General features: G+C 46.9%; 1 protein-coding gene across 1 annotated transcript in view; it reads right to left on the reverse strand.

Moving 5' to 3' along the window:
- Positions 1-14,632: 14,632 nt before the first annotated feature.
- The window catches only part of LNX2 (ligand of numb-protein X 2), an 85,337-nt gene continuing 77,512 nt past the window's right edge, over positions 14,633-22,457 (reverse strand). Inside the window, exons 9-10 of the mRNA XM_060079977.1 lie at positions 18,838-18,996; positions 14,633-16,891 (exon numbers count right to left, since the gene is read on the reverse strand). Coding sequence (XP_059935960.1) covers positions 16,756-16,891; positions 18,838-18,996 — 295 coding nt within the window. The 3' untranslated portion in view covers positions 14,633-16,755. The remainder of the gene's footprint in view (positions 16,892-18,837; positions 18,997-22,457) is intronic.

The following is a 22,457-nucleotide window of genomic DNA, read 5'->3' on the forward strand; positions in this document are numbered from 1 at the left end:
AAAGAACCAAGAATAGACATAGAATTCCTGAAGAAGAAGAAAACGGAGGGACTTTCAGATCAAATATAAAGTCTCATTTTATAGCTATTACCGTAGGAACAAAAATGAAATCGCATTTGTATCTGACACCACGCACAGAGATCACTTCTGACAAGGAAAGACTTAAAACATGAGAGGCAAAACCTACGTAAATGAGTGGATCACCGTAACATAGTCATAAGGAAGAATTCCTTCCACAAGTTCCCCAAAGTACTAATTATACATGAAAAGCCTGGTAAATGCAACTACATTAAATTTAAGGCCTCCATTCATCAAAGGACAACAGAAAGGAAATTCATATGAAATTCACAGCGGCCTCCTGGCTCAGCTCTTGAAATGGCAAAAGGACATTGCTGGGAAGAGTGGTGAAATCTGAACGAAGTCTAGAGTTTAGTTTATAGTAACATGTACCGATGTCAGTTTCTTCGTTGTGACGAATGCTCCTTGGTAATGTTCCCCAATTAGGGGAAATTGGTTGAGGAGTAGATGGTAATTTCTCTGCAAATCTAAATTATTTTAAAATAAAAAGTTTATTCACAACCTGGGATTTGATGTTTATGATATATGTAATCAATAAAAAAGTAATTTTAGGGCTTCCCTGGTGGCGCAGTGGTTGAGAGTCCGCCTGCCGATGCAGGGGACACGGGTTCACGCCCCGGGTCTGGGAAGATCCCACATGCCGTGGAGCGGCTGGGCCAGTGAGCCATGGCTGCTGGGCCTGCGCATCCAGAGCCTGTGCTCCGCAACGGGAGAGGCCACAGCAGTGAGAGGCCCGTGTACCTCAAAAAAAAAAAAAAAAAAAGTAATTTTAAAGAACCACAAAAAAATCAGTAAGAAAAAGTCATACCACCCAATAATAAAATGGGCAAAAGTCAAGAAAAGATGTTTTTCAGAAGAGGGAAAGTAAACAGTAAATAAACTTAAAGCAAGATGACAATCTCGTCTTTAAAAAAAATTTTTTTTTATTGGGGTATAGTCGTTCTACAATGTTGTGTTAGTTTCTACTGTACAGTGAAGTGGAGTTCCCTGTGCTATACAGCAGGTTCTATTAGTTATCTGTTTTATACATATCAGTGTATACATGTCAATCCCAGTCTCCCAAGTCATCCCCCTCTTCCCCCCTTGGTGTCCATACGTTTATTCTCTACATCTGTGCCTCTATTTCTGTCTTGCAAACTGGTTCATCTGTACCATTTTTTCTAGATTCCACATATATGCATTAATATATGATATTTGTTTTTCTCTTTCTGACTTAATTCACTGTGTATGACAATCTCTAGGTCCATCCACATCTCTACAAATGACCCAATTTCGTTCCTTTTTATGGTCGAGTAATATTCCATTGTGTATATGTACCACATCTGACAATCTCATCTTAATAAGCAGACAGCTGTCAATTAATGCTACAGTGCCATCTCATCTCAGCAGTCCTCTTATAAACTGCTGGTGGGAATGTAAAATGGTACAGCCACTCAGCGAGTAAGCTGGAGGCCCAGCAATTCCTTTTCTAAGTATATGCCCTAGGGTCGCTCTTGCTTTTGCACTTGGACACCAAGAGTCAACTGAAAGGGTGTTCACAGCAGCATTACCCATAATAGAAAAAAACTAGAAACAACCAAAATGTCCATTGATAGGAGAATGGATAAGTAAACCACCCCAGTGGAATATTATACAGCAGCGAAAATGGATGACTGTCAACAATATGCAAAAATAAGGATGAACTTTAGAAACAATGTTGAATCAAAAAAGTCTCAGATGAGACAACATATGGTATAATATTTTATGAAGTTCAAAATCAAGCAAAATTAAACTTCATATTAGAAAACTGTAGGATGGTGGTTAGTTACTCCAGGGTTGAGGATGAGAGAGGGGGATGGGTTCAGGGAGGGACACTCAAGTGCTTTTAGTGACCTTGGTGACATTCTGGTTTTCAGGTCAGGTAGGTTCATGATGTTCATTTATTATTTTTTGTCTCATGTTATCATATGCATTATTTTGTATCTATTAAATGTTACCAATTTTTTTCAAATTTAAAGACAGGTTAAAGAAACAAGCAACAGACAGAGCAAGCATGTTGCCAGAATTCATGATGACAGGGCTTTTTTTTTTTAAACTCTAGTGTTTCTAGAAGAAAATGGAATCTTTGGAAGGCTTTGGGAGACTATGGAATATCCACATGTCTTCTCAGCTGGAACTGATGCCAAGAATGTAGAAAAGACGGCTGATCTTAGTGTGTCTAGAGGGCAGGGTGGGTGGATGCACGTGAAAATGCTATTCAGCCTCCCCACAAGCCTTCACTAAGAATGGTGAGTGCCCTGGGGATGCCAAGGGGGAGGGACAGAGCTCTGCACTCAAGGGGCTCGTGGGGTGGGGAGGACACTGCTTCACTAGGGGAATATCCAGCAGAGCCAGAGATGATCTTTTTGGAACACAGGCAGATGATGTCGTGACCTTTGCTTACCCCTCAGGGCTTTCTCTCGGCCCTGGGATCAAGCTCCCTTCTCTGGTCCTGGTTCCCTTTGGTCTCGGGCAGCTTGGCCACTGTCCCTCCATTCCTCATGCGACTCTCATCCGGAAATTCTTTGGTTCCTGGAACCTACTGGAGCTCTCCTCTCAGTGGGCTTTTTCACACTTGGTCTGGAATGTCTCCCACCACGTGCTGAGTCCTACTTATTGGCTTAGTCTCCTTTGCAAAGGAGCGCTCTGGGGACCTTGGGCTGCATTAACTTCTGGCTGCACGTGTCTGTGGCATCCTGTATCCCCATCAGCTCTAGGGTGACAGTTTCCGTCCTGTCCCCCATGAGATCCCCAGCAGGCCCTGGAGCACAGCAGGGGCCTGATCCGTGTTTGCTGGATTAACTGCAGGTATGTCTTTTTTTAAAAAATTAATTTATTTATTTATTTTTGGCTACACTGGGTCTTCGTTGCTGCGCGCGGGCTTTCTCTGTTTGCGGCGAGCGGGGGCTACTCTTTGTTGTGGTGCACGTGCTCTCATTGTGGTGGCTTCTCTTATTGTGGAGCGTGGGCTCTAGGGTCATGAGCTTCAGTAGTTGCAGCGTGCGGGCTCAGTAGCTGTGGCACACGGGCTCAGGAGTTGTGGCTCGCAGCTCTAGAGCGCAGCCTCGGTAGTTGTAGCACACGGGCTTAGTTGCTCCGCGGCATGTGGGATCTTCCCAGACCAGGGCTCGAACCCATGTTCCCTGCACTGGCAGGCGGATTCTTAACCACTGCGCCACCAGGGAAGTCCCACAGGTATGTCTTAAGAGTTTCATGCAGTTACAGAGGAGGGAGCGATAACTTGTACTTGGAGGGAAGAGGTGGAGGGCTTCCCGGAGGAGGAGGCGTGGGATATGAGGACATGTCCGTGACTTGCATCAGCTTCCACTTACCAGCATGTTTTGCCCGAATTGCAGGTTGTCCTCAATGGGTGGGCTGTGTGTCCCTGTGGTTGCCACAATTTCTTTGTCCATTCATCCATTAATGGACACTTAATTGGTTGCACCAGTTTACGGTCCCACCAGCAGTTCACAAGGGTTCCTTTTCTCCACATCTTCACCGACACTTTCTTGTCTTTTTTGTATTAGCCATTCTGATAGGTGGGAGGGACTGTTGCTTTGTGATTTGGATTTGGATTTTCCTAATGATTAGGGATCTTGGGCATATTTTCATGTACCTGTTGGCCATCTGTAAGGAGGGCTGTTCTTATTAAAGCATCGGCACTGTACCAAATGCCCACTACAGTCAGACCTTGGGGAAATTCATAAGCCCCTCTCACTAATTTCTCCAGAATCTTCTACTGTGTTCTAGGTGTACTGTTTCTGTGTCACTCATCCTCTTCCTAGTGTCACATGGGCGAGTGAAATTCGGGGTGAATGCATATGAAAAGACACAAGGAAGGTGGCTCATATGCCTGAGCTTCTTGAGGAGAGCAGGGAGAGTTTTCTCCTCTTACGCCTCCGTCTCAACATTACTTACATCCTTTTACTCTTTATCCCTCTTAGCTTTCTTTTAACCACCAGTGCCTTGTCTAACCTAATTTTGAAATTTCTCCCTTATGCCCAGACTCTATAAAGATAAAATCCCCCCGAAAAGTGAGCAATTTGGATTTGGTGGAGAAGTCAAAAGTGAAATCCTCAACCACTGTGTTCCTAAAGCCCCCCTCACAGCTGGGAGACAGACCCAGGGGCTGGGAACAGGGGTGCGAGGGACAGCTGATGGGGAAAGGGTGGAGACACCCTCATCACGAACCTGTATGTTCCATTCCGGTGTCTCTTAAGGGGTCGGGCCACTTGGCTGGCAGGCCACAGAGGTACAAGGTCAAGTTACTTGACTTAATTTCTACATCTGTCAAATGGGAAAGATAATACTTACTTGCAGGGTTCCCTTTGCTCTGGGTCAGTAGACTGAATTCCACTTTTATGTCTATTCCTTTCCAGCTTAGGGCCTGTAGAGAATTCAACCCCACTGAACTTGAGTTTCCTCACTGTCAAATGACCACGTGCAAGGTGATTTACCTGCATCGTCCGTCAGAGTAACACGCAGAGTGAGGCATGGTTAATCACTTGTTAAATAGTTGAGTTTTTATTTTGGAGAAACACCGACTGCACAGAGCATATATGAGAAAGGTTTGCATTGCATGAATTATTTTCCCATTTGAAACCCAGAATCTCGCTCAGATGGCTTCCCAGCCCACATTGTACTGAAGTACCCTGTTTGTTCCATTAACTATTCACAGAGTCAACTGGGGAACCGCTGTTATTAATTTCAATGGAAAGCTAAAATGCAGTTCATTTTCTATAATTGCAGGCCCATGGTCTAAAGAGCCAGCAAAAGCTTTTAATCTGAGGCATTTTTAGAGGAGTATGATCAGAATTACATTGAACATCTTTTGAAGGTACATAATTATGAAAACCTCAATGACACTGACATTCAAAGAGCCCAAACCATAGATGCAGGGAACTCGCATGCGGGGAACAAGGCAAATTGCCGTCTTAGTTACTCGTGATGGAGAAACGCCCACGGGGAAGGTCGGCAGTGTTTGCCCACCTTGCTTTTCTATTTTACTCCAAAGACGTGAGCTCTTCATACCGCATGGGAGGGGGATATGGCGCTCTCGTCCGAAATGTAGGATTTCTGTAGCCCCAGGGAGCCTGCCCCCGGGGCTGCACCCTCCCTCGCACCCCTTCCGCGGGGCGGGGCTCGGGCCCGGGGCGCACGACGGCGGGAGGGTGCTCCGAGCGGCCACCAGAGGGCGCCAGAGCGTCTCTGCGGGAGCGGCCGCGCAGCTGCCGGTCCCTCCACGGCTTCCTGCGTCCAGACTACTCCTGGGTCGCAGGTGTCTGGGCAGGGCTGTCATCCGTTGGTCGCGACTCCATGGGGGCAGAGCTCCCCCTCCCCTTCCCCGAAGGAGGAAGGACACTAAGAAGGCAGGGAAGTGCCCGCAGCAGCCACCTCGCCACCACGACTCCCATGGGGGCCTGGAGGTGGGGAGAAGCCGCGTGCGGGAGAGACGTCGGCTTTCGTTCAAAACTGAAGTGCGGGGCTCCCCTGGTGGCGCAGTGGTTGAGAGTCCGCCTGCCGATGCAGGGGACGCGGGTTCGTGCCCCGGTCCGGGAGGATCCCACATGCCGCGGAGCGGCTGGGCCCGTGAGCCATGGCCGCTGAGCCTGCGCGTCCGGAGCCTGTGCTCCGCAACGGGAGAGGCCACAGCAGTGAGAGGCCCGCGTACCGCAAAAAAACCCACCCCCCCAAAAAAAAACCTGAAGTGCGATTTACAAACACACCCTCCAGGCGAGCTGCGCAGCAAGGGGGCCGCAGAGATACCGAGGCGGGGCCCCCGCGCCCACTCAGCCCTCCCTCCGGATGGGGTGACGCACGTGCTGTGGGCGCCCAGGCCCGTGAATCTTCCGCTCCCCCCCGCGCGGTCGAGAGGGGTCACTGAGCCATGAACCGGCTGCGGCCCAGGGTGGAGAGAGGCAGCGGGACTAGCAGGGGCAAACGCGGGAGGAGCAGGGACGAGTCCCGGGCGGGGCTGGGGTGGGCCGGGCGTCAAGCCCCACAGCGGCTCCGGGCCCCCAGGGGATGGGTCCCCGGTAACCTAAGTCAGGCTGGGGAAGCTGGACTTTATTAAGTGGCCTGAGGACCCAGCAGCGGTGTTCGAGCTGGGGGGCAATTGACCAGGTCCAGCCTGGCCTTGGCTGTCACGACCATGGCTGGATGGGTAGGAGGGGGCAGTTTGCCACCGTGCAGCCCGGGAGGTGGGAGGAGACAGTCACCCCCAGCGGGTGCTCAGCGGAAAATGTTTTGCAGGTTGCCATGCTGCGTTTCTGCAGTTCTCCAGATCTCTTACTGAATTTCAGTGTCAAGTTCTTAACGCGTGCATCTCGGAGTTCTGAAGTACACTTGAGGCTTTTTGCCAAGACATGTAACATCAGCCCCAGGAGGAGGAGCGGAGAAGAGGCCTCCAAGGGCGTTCTCCTGTTCAGAAATTGAAACGGAAGAGTTTGAAAGCAAAGAGCTCAGGTACAGGGGGTGGGCCGAACTCAGCTGGTTTGACACTGTGAACCAAGAACGCCAATCTTTTTCAAAGTCGAGGGTAAGCGTAAATCAGAACCTAGATTTAGCATAGTCTGCAGCGTTCCTACTCGGTAGAGCCTTTAACTCCTGGCCTCTCCGAGGTCCGGCAGAATACGATCATGTTTTAACATTTCTTCTGACTTTTGCCTCCTTACCCTGAGAATGTCCCACAGTGCCAGGCTGTCCTCCTCATCCTCACGTTTGTTGAATGAATGGTGACCACCCCGAAGCACTCCTCGTGGGGAAGGTGGATGTAAAGAGGTGGAGAGTGGTTCTTCCTCCTAGTTTCAAGATGTTAATGCAATGCACTGAGGTAGAGTCTGTAGCAGGTGGTGGGCAGGGACAGTGGGGCTTCTGGATTCTGGTGCGTATTTTTCCATTTGCCACTTCTGTGCAGATAAGTAAGCCACGTAACCTCAGTTTTCTTCACTTATCAAATGGGAATAATCTATACTGAACAGACCTCCTAAGGTTATTATGAGAATCAAAAGGAAAATTTGTAGTGAACGCACAAAGTGTGGGAGTAAAGCTATTGATTGTATGGAGTTTGTGGACAGATGTGCGGGGTTGTGATGTTAGTCATCGGTCGGTTGCCCTTGAACATGTGGAAGACAAAAACTAGCGAATTTGCCTAGAAATGATGCCCAAATAGGTAAGCAAAAATAAATTAATCACACTCTTGTGTTCCTCGTACGGGTTCCTTGTACTGATTTCAAACCACAGGGGTCTGGCCAACGACAGCTTTTTTTCCTCACCTCCAAACTTTTCTGTTGGTTGGTTTCTGCTATTGTGCTATTTTTATTATGGAAAATTTCAAACATCCCCTTACTCCCTTCTATTCCCTTGTTCCCATGTGTCCCTCTTTGTTTGCTGGAGGATCCCAGACGTCGTCCTTTCATCCATGAACGCTCGCATGTCTGCCAGACACCTTGCAAGACCTCCATCCACTCCCTCACCCTCGGCACCGCTCTGCTCAGCCCCACCCCGCCATGGAGCCTGTTTTCTTAAGAATCACCGAGGATGTCATCCAGAGACCATTTCACAATCTCATCCTCAGCTTCCAGCACTGTTGAATGGAGACAGCTGAGCCAGGCACTGTCAGGTATGGCGGCTGATCCCCAGACCTGAAGGAGCTCACAGCCGCGGGGGGCTCAGCCCGAGGAGGAGCCTGCGGTCAGAGGGCGCCTGAGGGGCGCGCAAGCCCAGCCGAGGGGCAGACAGCGCTGCCGTGGGGGAGTGGGAACTAGGGCGCGCAGTGCTGGGAGGCTGGCTGCAGCTGGCCCTGGGGCTGGGCTGGAAGGGTCAGCAGGGTTCGAGAGGCTGGTCTGGGCGCTCCTGGAGGGATCGGCGTGAGCAGAGAGCCTGGCCGTGGGAAAGCTCAGCGCCACATCTGGGGAAGGGGACGCAGGTCTGAGACGAAGGTGCGTGAGAGAACCTGCCGATCGGTGCATTGTGTTTAGGAAACGTGCACAATGCTGAGTGTCAACAAAAGCTTGAGTTCAGAGGAACCTCTAAAGTAGACAACTCACTTGAAGCGCGACTTCTTGATAATTCCCGGGGGTGAGTTGGGGAGCCGGCATCTCTTGGTGTCACCTCTTTGCACAATGTGTCAGCCACCTTACACGTACCATCTCTAGAGCTGGCAGCCCTCTAGCGAGGTAAGCAGTATTTTTCTCCTTTTACAGGTGAGAGGCTGAGGTCCGAGGTTAAATGGACTGCCCCTGGTCTTCTAGGCCCCTGGTCTTCTAGGCTTCTAGGGTCTTCTAGGCCCCTGGTCTTCTAGGCCACTTCTAGGTCAGTGGCCGCAGCAGATCCAGGCCTCTCTGGTTCCATCCCCTGTGCGGAGCGGCTGGCCTCCCTCTAGATTAGTGTTGTGTGGGTACCAGCCTCTCTCAGTGCTCCTGTTACAGAGCCCGAGAAAGGAGTAGGGGTCCAGCGAGTGTGCCACGAGCCTGGAGCCTACCGTATTGGCACCGTCGTCCTACAGTGAGGTCACCAGTGAATGGGATGGAAGCTTCTGGTAGTTGGCAAACAGTCGACACCCACACACAATCTGACCTGCAACAGCGACCCCATGTCCTGCCTCTTGTGCCTCCTTAGAGAGGCCTTCCCTGACTGTCTCTCCCACCCCGTTCACTGCATCACATGTTCGCCATGTACCTGGCTTTATTTTCTTCATAGCATTTATCACCATCTAAAATTATGTTATTTCTTCATTTGTTTATTATTCCCCTCTGTAGAATGTAAGCTCAGGAGGTAGCTTCGTCTTGGTAACGGATGGATTCTGAGTAAATACCTGGCACGCAGTAGATGCTCAATATTTGCTGGGTGAAGACGAAACAGTAAGTGTTTTGCCTGTTGTACCTGCCTAAGTCATTTAGATATTAAAAGTAACAAATGAAGAGACTCCCCGTCCCCCTGTGCAAATTTCCACACTGTAGCTGTGAAGAGGGACAGGGACAAACTCTACTGAAAAAGCAATCACTTACACTTAGAAATGAAGTAGTGAGGTCCCTGTCATGGGAGCATTCAAGCAGGAGTTAGATGACCATTTTATAGAAGTGGTTCCCATACCAGAAACATGGATAAGGACCTTCCAATTCTAAGGTTCTATGATTTGGGGCCAGTGAGGGGGAAAGACTTTAGTATATAGGGTGTGGGGACGTGGTAGACACAAGGACATCATAGCCTTTGGAACGGCTATGGATGAGAGTGAAACCGCGGGTAACCGTTAGTTAGACGCATTTCACCTGTAACCTGCCTTCACCAATCAAGGTCGTTTGAATTGTTACAAAGGACCGGCGTGTCCTCCATGCGGCACGGAGCCTAAACAAGGTGTTTTCTAGGGTCTTAGAGTCAGCTGTGTCTAATTCACGCGGAGCCTGTTAAGACTGGATAGGTCCACCGACCCTCCAAGGGGGCGTGCGTGAGGGTTACAGGCTCCGAGGCTGTTGGAAGTGAGAGGCCCCAAAGCCCCGCCCTGAGCTCATGCCCCGGGCCTGCGGCTTGGAGCGCAGAGGCCCGCAGTCTAGTTACGCCTGCGCAGAACCACGACGACGCACCTTCTCCCAATCCCCTTTCCACGCCCCCCACGCCCCCCGCGCCCAGGGCGCCTGCGTCTACGTTCCTCATCCCTTAAGTACCCCACCCCTCGCCTTTCCGCGAGTGGGTCGGCGGCTTGTGCTGCAGTTTCTGCGCTTGGCTGGTTTGCGAGTAAACCGTGTCTTTGCTGCAGGCGTTGGCGTCCCACGTGTTGTGGCTCCTGACGCGCGGGCAGATGGACCTGGTTCCTTCCGTAACAAGGTGAGACAAGAACTCCTTTCCCTCCGGCGTTTACTAGTTATCCGCAGGACAAACTTCGCTGCCCTAAGCACCCACCACTGTCGGCAGGCGGGGGCCCCAGGAGCAGGAGGCCCGCCCAGGCCCGGGGAGGGCGTGCATCTGCACAGACCACCCTGGGAGAGGCAGGGGTGTGCGACTCCACACGTCCCATGACCTCAGACACTCTTGCATTGATTGATTCTGAGTCGTGGGCGACAGAGGACTTTTTCATAGAATCTCAGCAAAGTAAAGGAAAACTTTAACAGCTGCCTTCACCCCCAGAACGTCCATGTTGGATAATTGTCACTTCTCTTCCATCAGAGTCTAAGCGGTAGGTCTTCTCAGATCTCTCTAGAACTAGTGGTAGGTCTGCGGGCGGTCCAAGGAAGGGTGGTAGTTGGATTCACCCTTAAACAGAAACTTCTCGAGGAAGCAGGTGAGAACTGGTAGAAGTGCATAAAGAGCCTATCCTCAAAGCATGACTTGCAGCTGAGCAAGTGAACAGGGCCGGTACGAGTCTCTGTGCTCGCAGGCGGCGCGGGGGCTGCAGCCGCCCTCCCGAGTGGGACGCCTGCTCTGGGCCGCGGGCAGGTGGCCACAGGGTCCCCACGGGCTGGTCGCCTGCTCCTTTGCTGGTGAAGATTCCGAGTCTCTTACTTGGCACTTTACAGACAGTGGGCGCGGGGCGTCGGTACATCACTTCTAGAGAGCTTCCGTGTTGCCATAGAAACCAGTTGGCTTAGATTTACACTAAAATGGCAAAAGAGCTTTCTAATAAGGACCCCGAGGAGTTGAAACCTCCCCTTCAGCAGGCAGAGAGACTAAAGAGAAAAGGCTCACTTGCTGAATTCCCAGCCCCTAACTGGGCAGCAGGTCACCAGGCCACTGGAATCTGTACTGGTTCATTTATCACCAAGTGTGGACAAACGCAGGGGAGTCTGGGTTATGATAGACGAAGTCAGGTGTTATAAAGCCACTGCTTTATAGAGCCCATCTGTGTCTTGTGCACACAGTAGGTGCTGGATAAGTTTTTGTTTAAACGACCACATTAGGTAAAGAAACATGTCAATCACTTGAACGTGCTTGGGTATTTAAAGGCAACTTAATAGTATGCATCAGCATGCAGCCTAAACACCACACCCTCCATTTATTTAATACCTTGACTTCACTTGGCACTTTAAGAATATCTTACTTCAGCTCTTAGCTTTAATACTGCAAGTCAGTTAAATCTGAACAAATGGGGAGGGACTTCCCTGGCAGTCTAGTGGTTAGAACTCTGCGCTTCCACTGCAGGGAGCGGGGGTTCGATCCCTGGCTGGGGAACCAAGATCCCACATGCCCCGTGGTGCAGCCATAAAAAAAAAAAAAAAAAAAACTATCAACGAATGGGGTTTTTACTCTACGGTCCGACGAGACCTTCAGGCATGATGAACGGTGAGGTAACCTTAGAAGCTATCCAGATTGCTAACTTCACATTTAACTTTAACTATCCATTTATCTGACTATAAAGTCTCAAGTATTTGAGCAATAAAGCAGCAGCCCACTTTAATACGCAAAAGAAGGGAAATCAGGAAGTTGTAGCAATAGAATTGAGACGCCGTGGTTTTGTAGGGAGAAAAGTGCAACAGCTGTGAGGGAGGGAGGGCTGCGCTATCTGAAAACCAGCTCACGTGCTGCAGCGTCCTGAGAAAACGAACCCTCCAGATCCACCTCCCACCTCTTCCTATGGGAGCTATCTCTGGGTTTATTAACACAAGCTGTGTTTGCTCTGGATACGTTGCTGACAGTGATCTCTGCAACTCCCCTTTTTCCCCCTCTGGAAAATGAAAAACTGCTTTAGTGACTCCAGACAGCTTGGAAACTGGCAGCAGGATGGTGAGGACGGTGCTGCATGCCACGCTTTTATGAAACCTCCCCCGACATCTGGGCTGCAGCACCAGCTCCCAGCTCGTTTAGGTCAATAAGTTGCCTTTAATCCCACTCTGGCCTGTTTCCCACAGGTTTTTTTAAAGGTATAATTGACTTACAACATTAGCTTCAGGTGTGCGAGATTTGACACTTGCATACCTTGCAGAATGACCACAGTAAGTCTTGCTAACATCGTCACCATACGGTTAGAACGTTTTTTTCTTGTGATGAGAACTTTTAAGATCAGCTTCTCAACAGCTTTCCAATAGGCAATGCAGTATCAACTGTAGTCCCCACGCTGTACTTTACATCCTCGTGACTTACGTTATAACTGGAAGTTTGTACCTTTTGATCCCCGTCACCTATTCCACCCCCTGCCCCCCGCACCTCTGGCAAACCAGCGATCTGTTTTAAGATTCCGCATATGAGATGGTGTGGCATTTGTCCTCTCTGACTTATCTAATTTAGCGTGATGCCCTCCAGGTGCATCCACGTTGTCCCATATGGCGGGATTGATTTCTTACGGCTAAACGGTATTCCATTGTTTACGTCACCACGTCTATCCATCTGTGGACACGGAGGTTATTTCCACATCTTGGCTATTGTGAGCAGTGCTGCAGCGAACACGGGGGTGTCAGTAACTCTTCTCCACATGTTCCTTGTGGGGCATTATTGTAGTAAGAACGACTACAAACTGTGCTGGTGTCAGTTTTTCTGTATTTCACGTAGTTCAGAAACGAAATCTAAACACATCTCGACTGTTCAGAACAATCATAATAATGCCTAATTGGAGAAGACCGCAAGGAGGAACCGCAATACTGGTGGTCACGTTAGACTGCAGGGGCGGCCGGAGCCGGCCGTGCAGAGGGGACAGCTTTTGGGTGGAGAGGGAGGGTTAGACGGAAGAGGACTTCACTGTGGAGAAGCCGGACACACTTGGGCCGGGTGGTCAGGGGCAGCATCGATAGTCATAAATCCTGGGGACAGTCCGTGCCCTCGAGACGACAGAGGAAAATGGCGCTCTTCCTCCCCCAAGCCCATAATCCCAGTCTAACGTGAGGAACAGCAGACGAACGCCGACAGAGCGCGTCCTGCAGTGTCCCCGCCCATCCTCTTCAACACTGTCCAGAGCCTCATAAACAAGCGAAGTCTGAGAAAGTGGCCTCACAGCCAAGGAAGACCTACGGAGACGTGAAAACTGGTGGTCACGTGTCCTGGGTGTGACCCTGGAACAGAAAAGCACAGGAGGCCTAGCTTCTCTCTCCGGAATACCTTGGGTTCTTCAGGAGGTGCAGAATCTGATATTTAATGTCTAGTTTTAAAAACTGAAACAGTGGTATTCAAGCATCTACCTGACGAGTTGTCCTAGCACACATTGTGACCACAAAAATGCAATGTAATAAAATCTTTTAGGAGGAGAAGGGTGTTTGCCCTAAGAGGTCGATAATGATTTCTCAAGGAGGTGATGTCACTTGAGCCAAGCCAGCCACGGAGACCCAGGAGGGCAGGGGGGTGGGTGGTGGTTTAGAAGAGAGGCAGGGGAGGTGGGACCAGGTCGTGAGGGGCCTTCCACACGGTGCTGAGCCGGGCAGGGATATGGTCAGTGATGATCCGGTTGGGGTTTAGGAAAGCTGCTCTGCTGTCATGAGAGTCTGGATCGAAGGAGTGGAAGCAGGCAGAGGCTTGGGAAAACATTTGTTTTGCAGGACTGAGATTTAGGGGCCCTAAAGCAATAGGATGCTTAGTCTACAGACTGTGGGAGCTACAGACCCAGGCATCAGTGGTATTCAGAGTGGCAAGGTGGCAATCAAAGACGGTACTTAGGGCTTCCCTGGTGGCGCAGTGGTTGGGAGTCCGCCTGCTGATGCAGGGGACGCGGGTTCGTGCCCCGGTCCGGGAGGATCCCACGTGCCGTGGAGCGGCTGGGCCCATGAGCCATGGCCGCTGGGCCTGCACGTCCGGAGCCTGTGCTCCACAGCAGGAGAGGCCACAACAGTGAGAGGCCCACGTACCGCAAAAAAAAAAAAAAAAAAAAAAGACGGTACTTAAAACTATGACAGTAAGTAGGTGATCGGAAGGCCTGCTGAGATGCATCGTCAGGAGGATCATTCTCTTGAAAGGGGGGGGTGGAGGCAAGAGGGGGCGGCGTTCAAGCTCTTCCTCAAACACGGGGCCATGTGAACGTGCAGAGAAGGGAAAGCACCCCAGGGACGCGGGAGGGAACGCTACCATGTGTGTGGAGGTGAATGGGGCTCCGGAGCTGTGGAAATCCTGACTGGGGCTGGACCGGAGGCCTTGGTTTGAGCTTAACTTACTAGGAAATTGGGAGCTAACTTTCAACTAAAACTTTTTTTTTTTTATTCAGGGAGTGAGCAAAGCTCTGCAAGAACAGAAATCCCAGGGTCAGGCCTGCCTGGTAGGTGCCGGTGAGGAAACCAGTGCTGCCGACCAATAGAAATGCAAGGTGAGCCATAGAGGTGATTTAGTTTTCTAGTAACCACATTAAAGTAAGAAACTCGTCAAATTAATAACTTTATACAACCCAGTATATCCAAGGTATTAGCATGTCAACACGTGGCACTAGTCACATTTCTGGTGCTCAGTGGCCACCGTCTAGAGGTCCTGCACAGGCTGACATCCCGAGTGTCAGTAGGGATCGCCTGTGTTCTGCCTACAGCAGTGAGAATTAGGAGATGGATTCGTGATCCCAAGTCTTCAGGCTTGGGATATCGTAGTGATGACACGATGCCACGAACAAAAGCAAGGACCACACATGAGTCAGCGTCTGCTGTGCAAGAAGAGAGACAGTGTCGCTCTTACGGAAAGGATGATGTTTATTTCCATCCTAAATGATTATCACAGCGTTATTTAAACACATCTGAAAAATCCTGAAGTAATTTAAACTGAAGGCACAGAACAAATCAAAATAAGCTTAAAATGAGAGAATTCAAATATTTCGACAGTATCAATAAATTATGAACAAGTTTCCATCACCAAATATCATTCTGACCAACAGCTATAGTCTTTTATAATAAAACCAAATTAGCTTAAACTGATTTCAAGATTTCCATGATAAGAATAATATTGAAAAAAAGTCATCTTTCAAAATATTCATTTTATCACCAGGTTCGCTGTAAGCATTTTATTTATGACAAAGTGGCAGTTAGGATATTTGTTGATGGGTGACCACTCCCCAAGAATGATGCATTCTTACAAAATGTTTTAAAAAATAGCAAAGTAGGCTACGAAATTCTATTTGGGGAGCAGGAAAAAAAACTTGTTCTATGTCAATTAGAGTAACAAAGCATTTCAATATCAAATTGCTTCAAAAGCCAATCATCACATAACAGTAATATACTGCATAGGGCGTTCCACTGTATCTCGGTTAACTGCTGATCATACAGTGTCGCTGGGGGGCTGAACAAGTCTGTAACGATTATTGTTGCCATTTCTTATTTAGTCAAGAGATACGTTTTTAAAAAGTCGTTAAAAAACTCACTGGAATAATCTGTGACACGCTACAGAAACAATAAACCCCAGCAAGGCAACTGCTAAGTTTTGAAATAAAGTGGTCATGCTTCATAATATACTATAGTATTCTGAAATACATTCTCTGATCATCAACACCATTTATTAGAGGTCACCTGTAAATTAGCTCAGATTCTGCACTAGATTTCTAAATGAAACTTTTTTCAAGTATGCATAATATTCATAAGGTAAAGACTTTCCTCTTATTCACTTCTTTGTGTGTGCTTCCAATGGACAACCACGATGGTTAAAGGACAAACAATGGGCTGGTCAGTTTTCAAAAACATTTCAAAAAACATGAGATAGTCTAGTGACCAAGGACTGATTGAAAAGTTTTTTTAAAATCTGGCATAGCAGGTTTCACATGTTAGTATCTTTCAGAATTTTTCCTGAAATAACTAAGTAAGGAAATAATGGGGAAAAATAATGGTTTCTAAAACACTCAAGAGAGTAAAATAAAAAAGGTATGTCTTCTACTTAGCTGTGATATATATGAATGTGCATTTTTTAACAGCAATATGGTTTCATTTTTATCATCTAATTGCATAAATCACAGAAACACTTCCAGCCAAGTTTGCTGACAGGAGTGTAATACAAACTCTAGAAAACGATTTTTAGCAAAAACTGCTTCAAAATTTTCCTACATAACAAAACATTCTTTTGGAAATGAATCTTTAATGCTTTTGGACTGTCCAAGTAAATGCAGCTTTTACCCTCTCCAGCTCTAAACTATAATTATTTCCCAAATTCCTTTGTCACTGGATAAGTGTTATCTTTTATTCTCTACTATTCTAATAATGGTACATTATTTTAAAAAAATCTCTCTAGGGGTCTCAGACTTAATGTCTTCATCTATGAGTACTGAGATTAAAGTAGAAATAAAATAAGCCAGAAAAATCACCTTATAAACAGTATGAAGTTTTGAAATGTGGCACCGGTGTAAACTGGGAAAGCCTTATCCAAACTCCGACCGCATCCGTTCCCAGCACTGCCGCCCCAGGTGCAGCACATGCTGCCCGTCTTGGGCACGTGGAACTCATTTTATGACTCAGTTAGTGAAAACAGAGCCACCACAAGTCATCTGACCCAGCCGGCTGGCTCACAGTTTGGGCAGACTTCATTCTTTATTATTATAGCTCACATTTTGACAGCTGAGAATCTGAATTCTGAAAATGTGGTCTCACAAAGGTTAGTGGAAGATGGGCACTGAGCTGGCAAACGGAAGGAAACCATTTAAATAACAAAGGACGAGCCTAGTGGTTTTGACCCTGCTTATACCCAGCTGTGTCTGCAGCCCCTTACAAACAGAAACTCGACAAAACCAAAGGGTTTTCTTTCCAAGCCCTGAAAAGAAGATGTTGGACTGAAACCCGACTTGAGAGTCTACACCAGGCTGCCCGGCCAGCAGACCACTGTCAGTGTGACCTTGCTTCTCTGGCCCTTCAGCATGGGGACCAGCGCCGAGTGGCTCATGCCCACGGTCGACAGGCCGTTTACGGCCACGATCATGTCTCCACACCTGCACAACGACAGACAGACACAGTCACTGTTTCCGTGATTCTGAAACTGTTATCCCGGGACTTGCTTCGCAGGAAAACCACACTTAACCACTGTCAATGAGTAGGCTGCACTGTTTACTCTGAGAGACATCGGGGGTGGTTTTTAAGCCTCTGTTGGCTTTCCCTCGCCCATCAAGGACACCCCTTGCCGGCCTCTCCTGTAACTGGTAGATGATCTTAAGGGCAACAGAAGGATTTTCATATCATAAGAGAATAAATCAGCTGCCTCTTTTCTTTCTTTTTTTTTTTTTTTGCGGTACGCGGGCCTCTCACTGTTGTGGCCTCTCCCGTTGCGGAGCACAGGCTCCGGACGCGCAGGCTCAGCGGCCATGGCTCACGGGCCCAGCCGCTCCGCGGCATGTGGGATATTTCCGGACCTGGGCACGAACCCGTGTCCCCTGCATTGGCAGGCGGACCCTCAACCACTGCGCCACCAGGGAAGCCCCTGCTGCCTTTTAAAAATACCAGATGATATATTTGGACGGTGTTGCTGATTTTCATTGTTCATTCTTACAGCTCATACATTCAAGGGCTCAATTAAATCGAGAATAAGACCCACACCTCCTCTTTCAGCTATGGATGCTCACTGTCCTCCAAGATGAATGACCACAGGCGGATGATGAATCTGAAGACCTTTCTAGCCTTTATGATGTTTAGTCTTTAGTTTGAATACAAATATGCTACTTTATTGTGAGCTACTTCAGTTTCTTTTTGGAAGTAAGTGGAAGTTAGTTTATAATCTGCATGAGACCCAGACTGGTTGAGTAACTTGGCTAAGAGAATGGTTAAGTCATCCCCCCGTTCCTCTTTCCTCCTAAAATAACCATTTTTTCCCATCTGTGTCAGGATAAGACTGATCTGGAGCACACTAACCCCGATGGACTTGTCACACTATTCTGAGCTGTCACTTTGTGTTTGCAAACAGTGTAAACTCCCCGTTTGTGCAGCACTCTGACTAGGCTGTCAGCATCCACTTTTTAAGAACGTTTCTTTCATCCAAAACTAGGCACTAAGAGCTGAGTCACCCGTCTCCTCTGTTTGTATAATCTCTTGACACAACACCTCTTTCTTCTCACCGTGCCTGAGCTTTGGAAAAGAGGCGGCACAGAGATTGAGAGAGTACTTTTTGCCCAGTGGTGACAGTAGCGGGGCTGAATGGCAAAGGCTCTGAGCCACAGTCCTGGTTTAAATCACTGTCAACTACTTCCAGCTGTTCGACTGTGGGCAGGTTTTTAACCTGTCGAAGCCTCAGTTATCTTGCGTATAAAGTAGGAACCACAGCAGCACTTTACCTCACAGGTTGCTAAGAAGATTCAGTAACCCGTGCCCAGCACCTGGTCCTGTGCCTGGCACGCATATCATCCATCCAGGGTTGACGAAGACTTTACTACATATGCAAGGCCCTGTGATGGCTGCCAGGGATGTAACAAGAAATGCAACAAAATCTCTCCCATGTGGACTTGCATACATTGAATGTTAGGCTGACATAAGTGCTGTAGAGAAAAAGTTACCTAATGACAGGACTGGACCTAAGTGTTCAGAGCAAGTTGTCACGTCAGAGTGTGTCCAAATGACTCAGCTTTATTTTGTTAATCTAATAACAGGCACTGAACCTGTGAGTGCCAAGATGGTAGAGGTGATGCTTCAGTCTAGATCAGGGCTGGCAAACTGTTCTGTAAAGGGCCAGACGGTAGATAAATATCTCAGGCTCTGGGAATCACTGGTCTCTGTCACAGCCACTTGGCTCTGCCATGGTGGCTCGGAAGCAGCCATGGGTGATAACGCAAACGAGTGAGCGTGGGCATGTTCCAATAAAACTTTATAAGAACAGACATCAGGCTGGATTTGGAGCTGACCCCAGTCTAGAATAAACACGAAGTACATCATTAAACATAACAAGACTCACTTTAATCTTCCATCGTAATAAGCAGGAGTTCCCAACACAATGGTTTTAATGAAGAAAGGCTGATTGGTGTGGTTTTCTTCATATCCACCAACGATACTGAAGCCCCAGCTTCCCAAGTAACTTCTTCGCAAAACTATATCATGGCAGCTGTGAAGGGCACTATAAACAAAAACAGAAATCAAGAAATATTCGTGGGAAGGCTTTTTATAGCCTGTTCATCTTTGTACAACTCCACACCATGTTACGTGCATCACTGTGGGGGAGCCATAAACAACATGCTAGGACTTCTCCTCTGGTCTACTTTCTTAGCTCAGTGATCAGCATTTAAAAAGGCTCCTGGGATGCAGAAGAGTCCCACACAGTGGCCTGATATTTTAGGAAAGTGCAGGTTATTTTCATTATTCTGAATCTTCTGCAAAAAAACAAAACACAAATGAGCAGTTGTCTGGTACACCCAGCAAATCATAGTGGAAGAGCCTCCCTCGTAGGAAAACCAGAGCTGCTACCCTAGGTGGCGGCCCCTGTGACCCACAGTGGTTGAATACGGGTTTGCATCCAATAGAGACCTCCGAGAATCCACAGAACAGTGGCTGTTTATTGACAGGTATTCTTTTGACATAGGTGGGCTCAAAAATAGGTTTTACTATCCTGTGTATTTATTTTTCTATTTTTTAATTTTATATTGGAATATAGTTGATGTACAGTGTTGTGTTTCAGGTGTACATCTAAGTGATTCAGTTACACATGTATACATCCATTCTTTTTCAGATTCTTTTCACATATAGGTTATTACAGAGTATTGCATAGAGTTCCCTGTGCTATATAGTAGGTCTTTGCTGGTTATCTATTTTATATGTAGTAGTGTGTTTATGTTAACCCCAAACTGCTAATTTATCCCTCCCCACCATGTTTCCCTTTGGTAACTGGAAGTGTGTTTTCGAAGTCCATGAGTCTGTTTCTGTTTTGTAAATAAGTTGATTTGTATCATTTTTTTTTAGATTCCACATATAAGTGATATATGATAATTGTCTTTCTCTGACTTCACTTAGTATGATAATCTCTAGGTCCATCCATGTTGCTGCAAATGGCATTATTTCACTCTTTTTTATGGCTGAGTACTATCCCATTGTATACATGTACCACATCTTTATCTGTTCCTCTGTCGATGGACGTTTAGGTTGCTTCCGTGTCTTAGCTATTGTAAACAGAGCTGCAGTGAACATTAGGGTGCCTGTATCTTTTTCAATTATGGTTTTCTCTGGATATATGCCCAGGAGTGGGATTGCTGGGTCGTATGGTAGCTGTTTTTAGTTCTCTAAGGAAACTCCATAGTGTTCTCCATAGTGGTTGTACCAATTACATTCCCACCAACAGTGTTGTTGGGTTCCCTTTTCTCCACACCCTTTCCAGCATTTATTGTTTGTAGACTTTTTAATGATGGCTATTCTGACTGGTGTGAGGTGATACCTCATTGTAATTTTGATTTGCATTTTTCTAATAATTAGCAATTCTGAGCCTATTTTCATGTGCTATTTGGCCATCTGTATGTCTTCTTTGGAGAAATGTCTGTTTAGATCTGCCCATTTTTTGATTGGGGTTTTTTTTAATATAGAGCTGCATAAGCTATTTGAATATTTTGGAGATTAATCCGTTGTCAGTCACATCGTTTGCAAATATTTTCTCCCATTCTGTGGGTTGTCTTTTCATTTTGTTTATAGTTTCCTTTGTTGTGCAAAAGCTTTTAAGTTTATTTAGGTCCCATTTGTTTATTTTTGTTTTAATTTTCATTACTTTAGGAGGTGGATCCAAAAAGATACTGCTGTGATTTATGTCAAAGAGTATTCTGCCTATGTTTTCCCCTTAGAGTTTTAAAGTATCTAGCCTTACATTTAGGTCTTTAATCCATTTTGAGTGTATTTTTGTGTATGGTGTTAGAGAATGTTCTAATTTCATTATTTCACATGTAGCCGTTCAGTTTTCCCAGCACCACTTACTGGGGAGGCTGTCTTTTCTCTATTGTATATTCTTGCCTCCTTCATCATAAATAAGGTGACCATATGTGCATGGGTTTATCTCTGGACTTTCTATCCTGTTCCATTGATCTATATCAGTACCATACTGTTTTGATGACTGTAGCTTTGTAGTATAGGCTGAAGTCAGGGAGTCTGATTCTTCCAGCTCCCTTTTTTTTTTGATCAGTATATTTTTTTTTTTTTTTTTTTTTTTTTGCTGTACGCGGGCCTCTCACTGCTGTGGCCTCTCCCGTTGCGGAGCACAGGCTCCGGACACACAGGCTCCGCGGCCATGGCTCGCGGGCCCAGCCGCTCCGCGGCATGTGGGATCTTCCGGGATCGGGGCACGAACCCGTGTCCCCTGCATCGGCAGGCGGACTCTCAACCACTGCGCCACCAGGGAAGCCCAGTATATTTTTAAATTGAAGTATAGTTGATTTACAGTGTTATGTTAATTTCTTCTGTACAGCAAAGTGATTCAGTTTTACATATATATACATTGTTTCATAGTCTTTTCCATTATGGTTTATTGTAGGATACTGCCTAGTTCTCTGTACTATACAGTAGGACCTTGTTTACCCATTCTATATATAAAAGCTTACATGTGCTAACACTAACCTCCCATTCCACCCTTCCCCCAATCCCCTCCCCCTTGGCAACCACCTGTCTGTTCGCTATGTCTGTGAGTCTCTTTCATACATAGGTTTATTTGTGTCATATTTTAGATTCCACATATAAGTGATGTCATGATATTTGTCTTTGTCTGACTTCACTTAGTATGATAATCTCTAGGTCCATCCATGATGCTGCAAATGGCACTATTTCATTCTTTTTTTTATGGCTGAGTAGTAGTAGTCCATTGTATACATGTACCACATCTTCTTTATTCCTCTGTCCATGGACATTTAGGTTGCTTCCATGTCTTGGCTATTGTAAATAGTGCTGCAGTGGACACTGGGGTGCCTGTCTCTTTTTGAATTAGTTTCCTCTGGATATATGCCCAGGAGTGGGATTGCTGGATCATATGGTAGCTCTATTTTTAGTTTTTTAAGGAACCTCCATGCTGTTCTCCATGGTGGTTGTACCAATTTACATTCCCACCAACAATGCAAGAGGGTCCCCTTTTCTCCACACCCTCTCCAGCATTTATTGTTTGTAGACTTTTTAATGATGGCTATTCTGACTGGTGTGATGTGATACCTCATTGTAATTTTGATTTGCATTTCTCTAATAATTAGTGATGTTGAGCATCTTTTCATGGGCTTCTTGGCCATCTGTATATCATCTTTGGAGAAATGTCTATTTAGGTCTTCTGTCCTTTTTTAAATTGGGTTCTTTTTTGTTGTTGTTGACTTGTGAACTGCTTATATATTTTGTAAATTAAGCCTTTGTAGGTCACACCGTTTGCAAATATTTTCTCCCATTCTGTAGGTTGTCTTTTTGTTTTGTTTATGGTTTCCTTTGCTGCAGAAGTTCATAAATTTGATTAGTTCCCATTTGTTTTTTGTTTTTATTTTTATTGCCTTGGGAGACTAACCTAAGAAAACACTGGTATGATTTACATCAGAGAAAGTTTTGCATACGTTCTCTTCTAGGAGTTTTATGGTG

The sequence above is a fragment of the Mesoplodon densirostris genome, chromosome 17 (genome assembly GCF_025265405.1).
Source record: "Mesoplodon densirostris isolate mMesDen1 chromosome 17, mMesDen1 primary haplotype, whole genome shotgun sequence".
Lineage (NCBI taxonomy): Eukaryota > Metazoa > Chordata > Mammalia > Artiodactyla > Ziphiidae > Mesoplodon > Mesoplodon densirostris.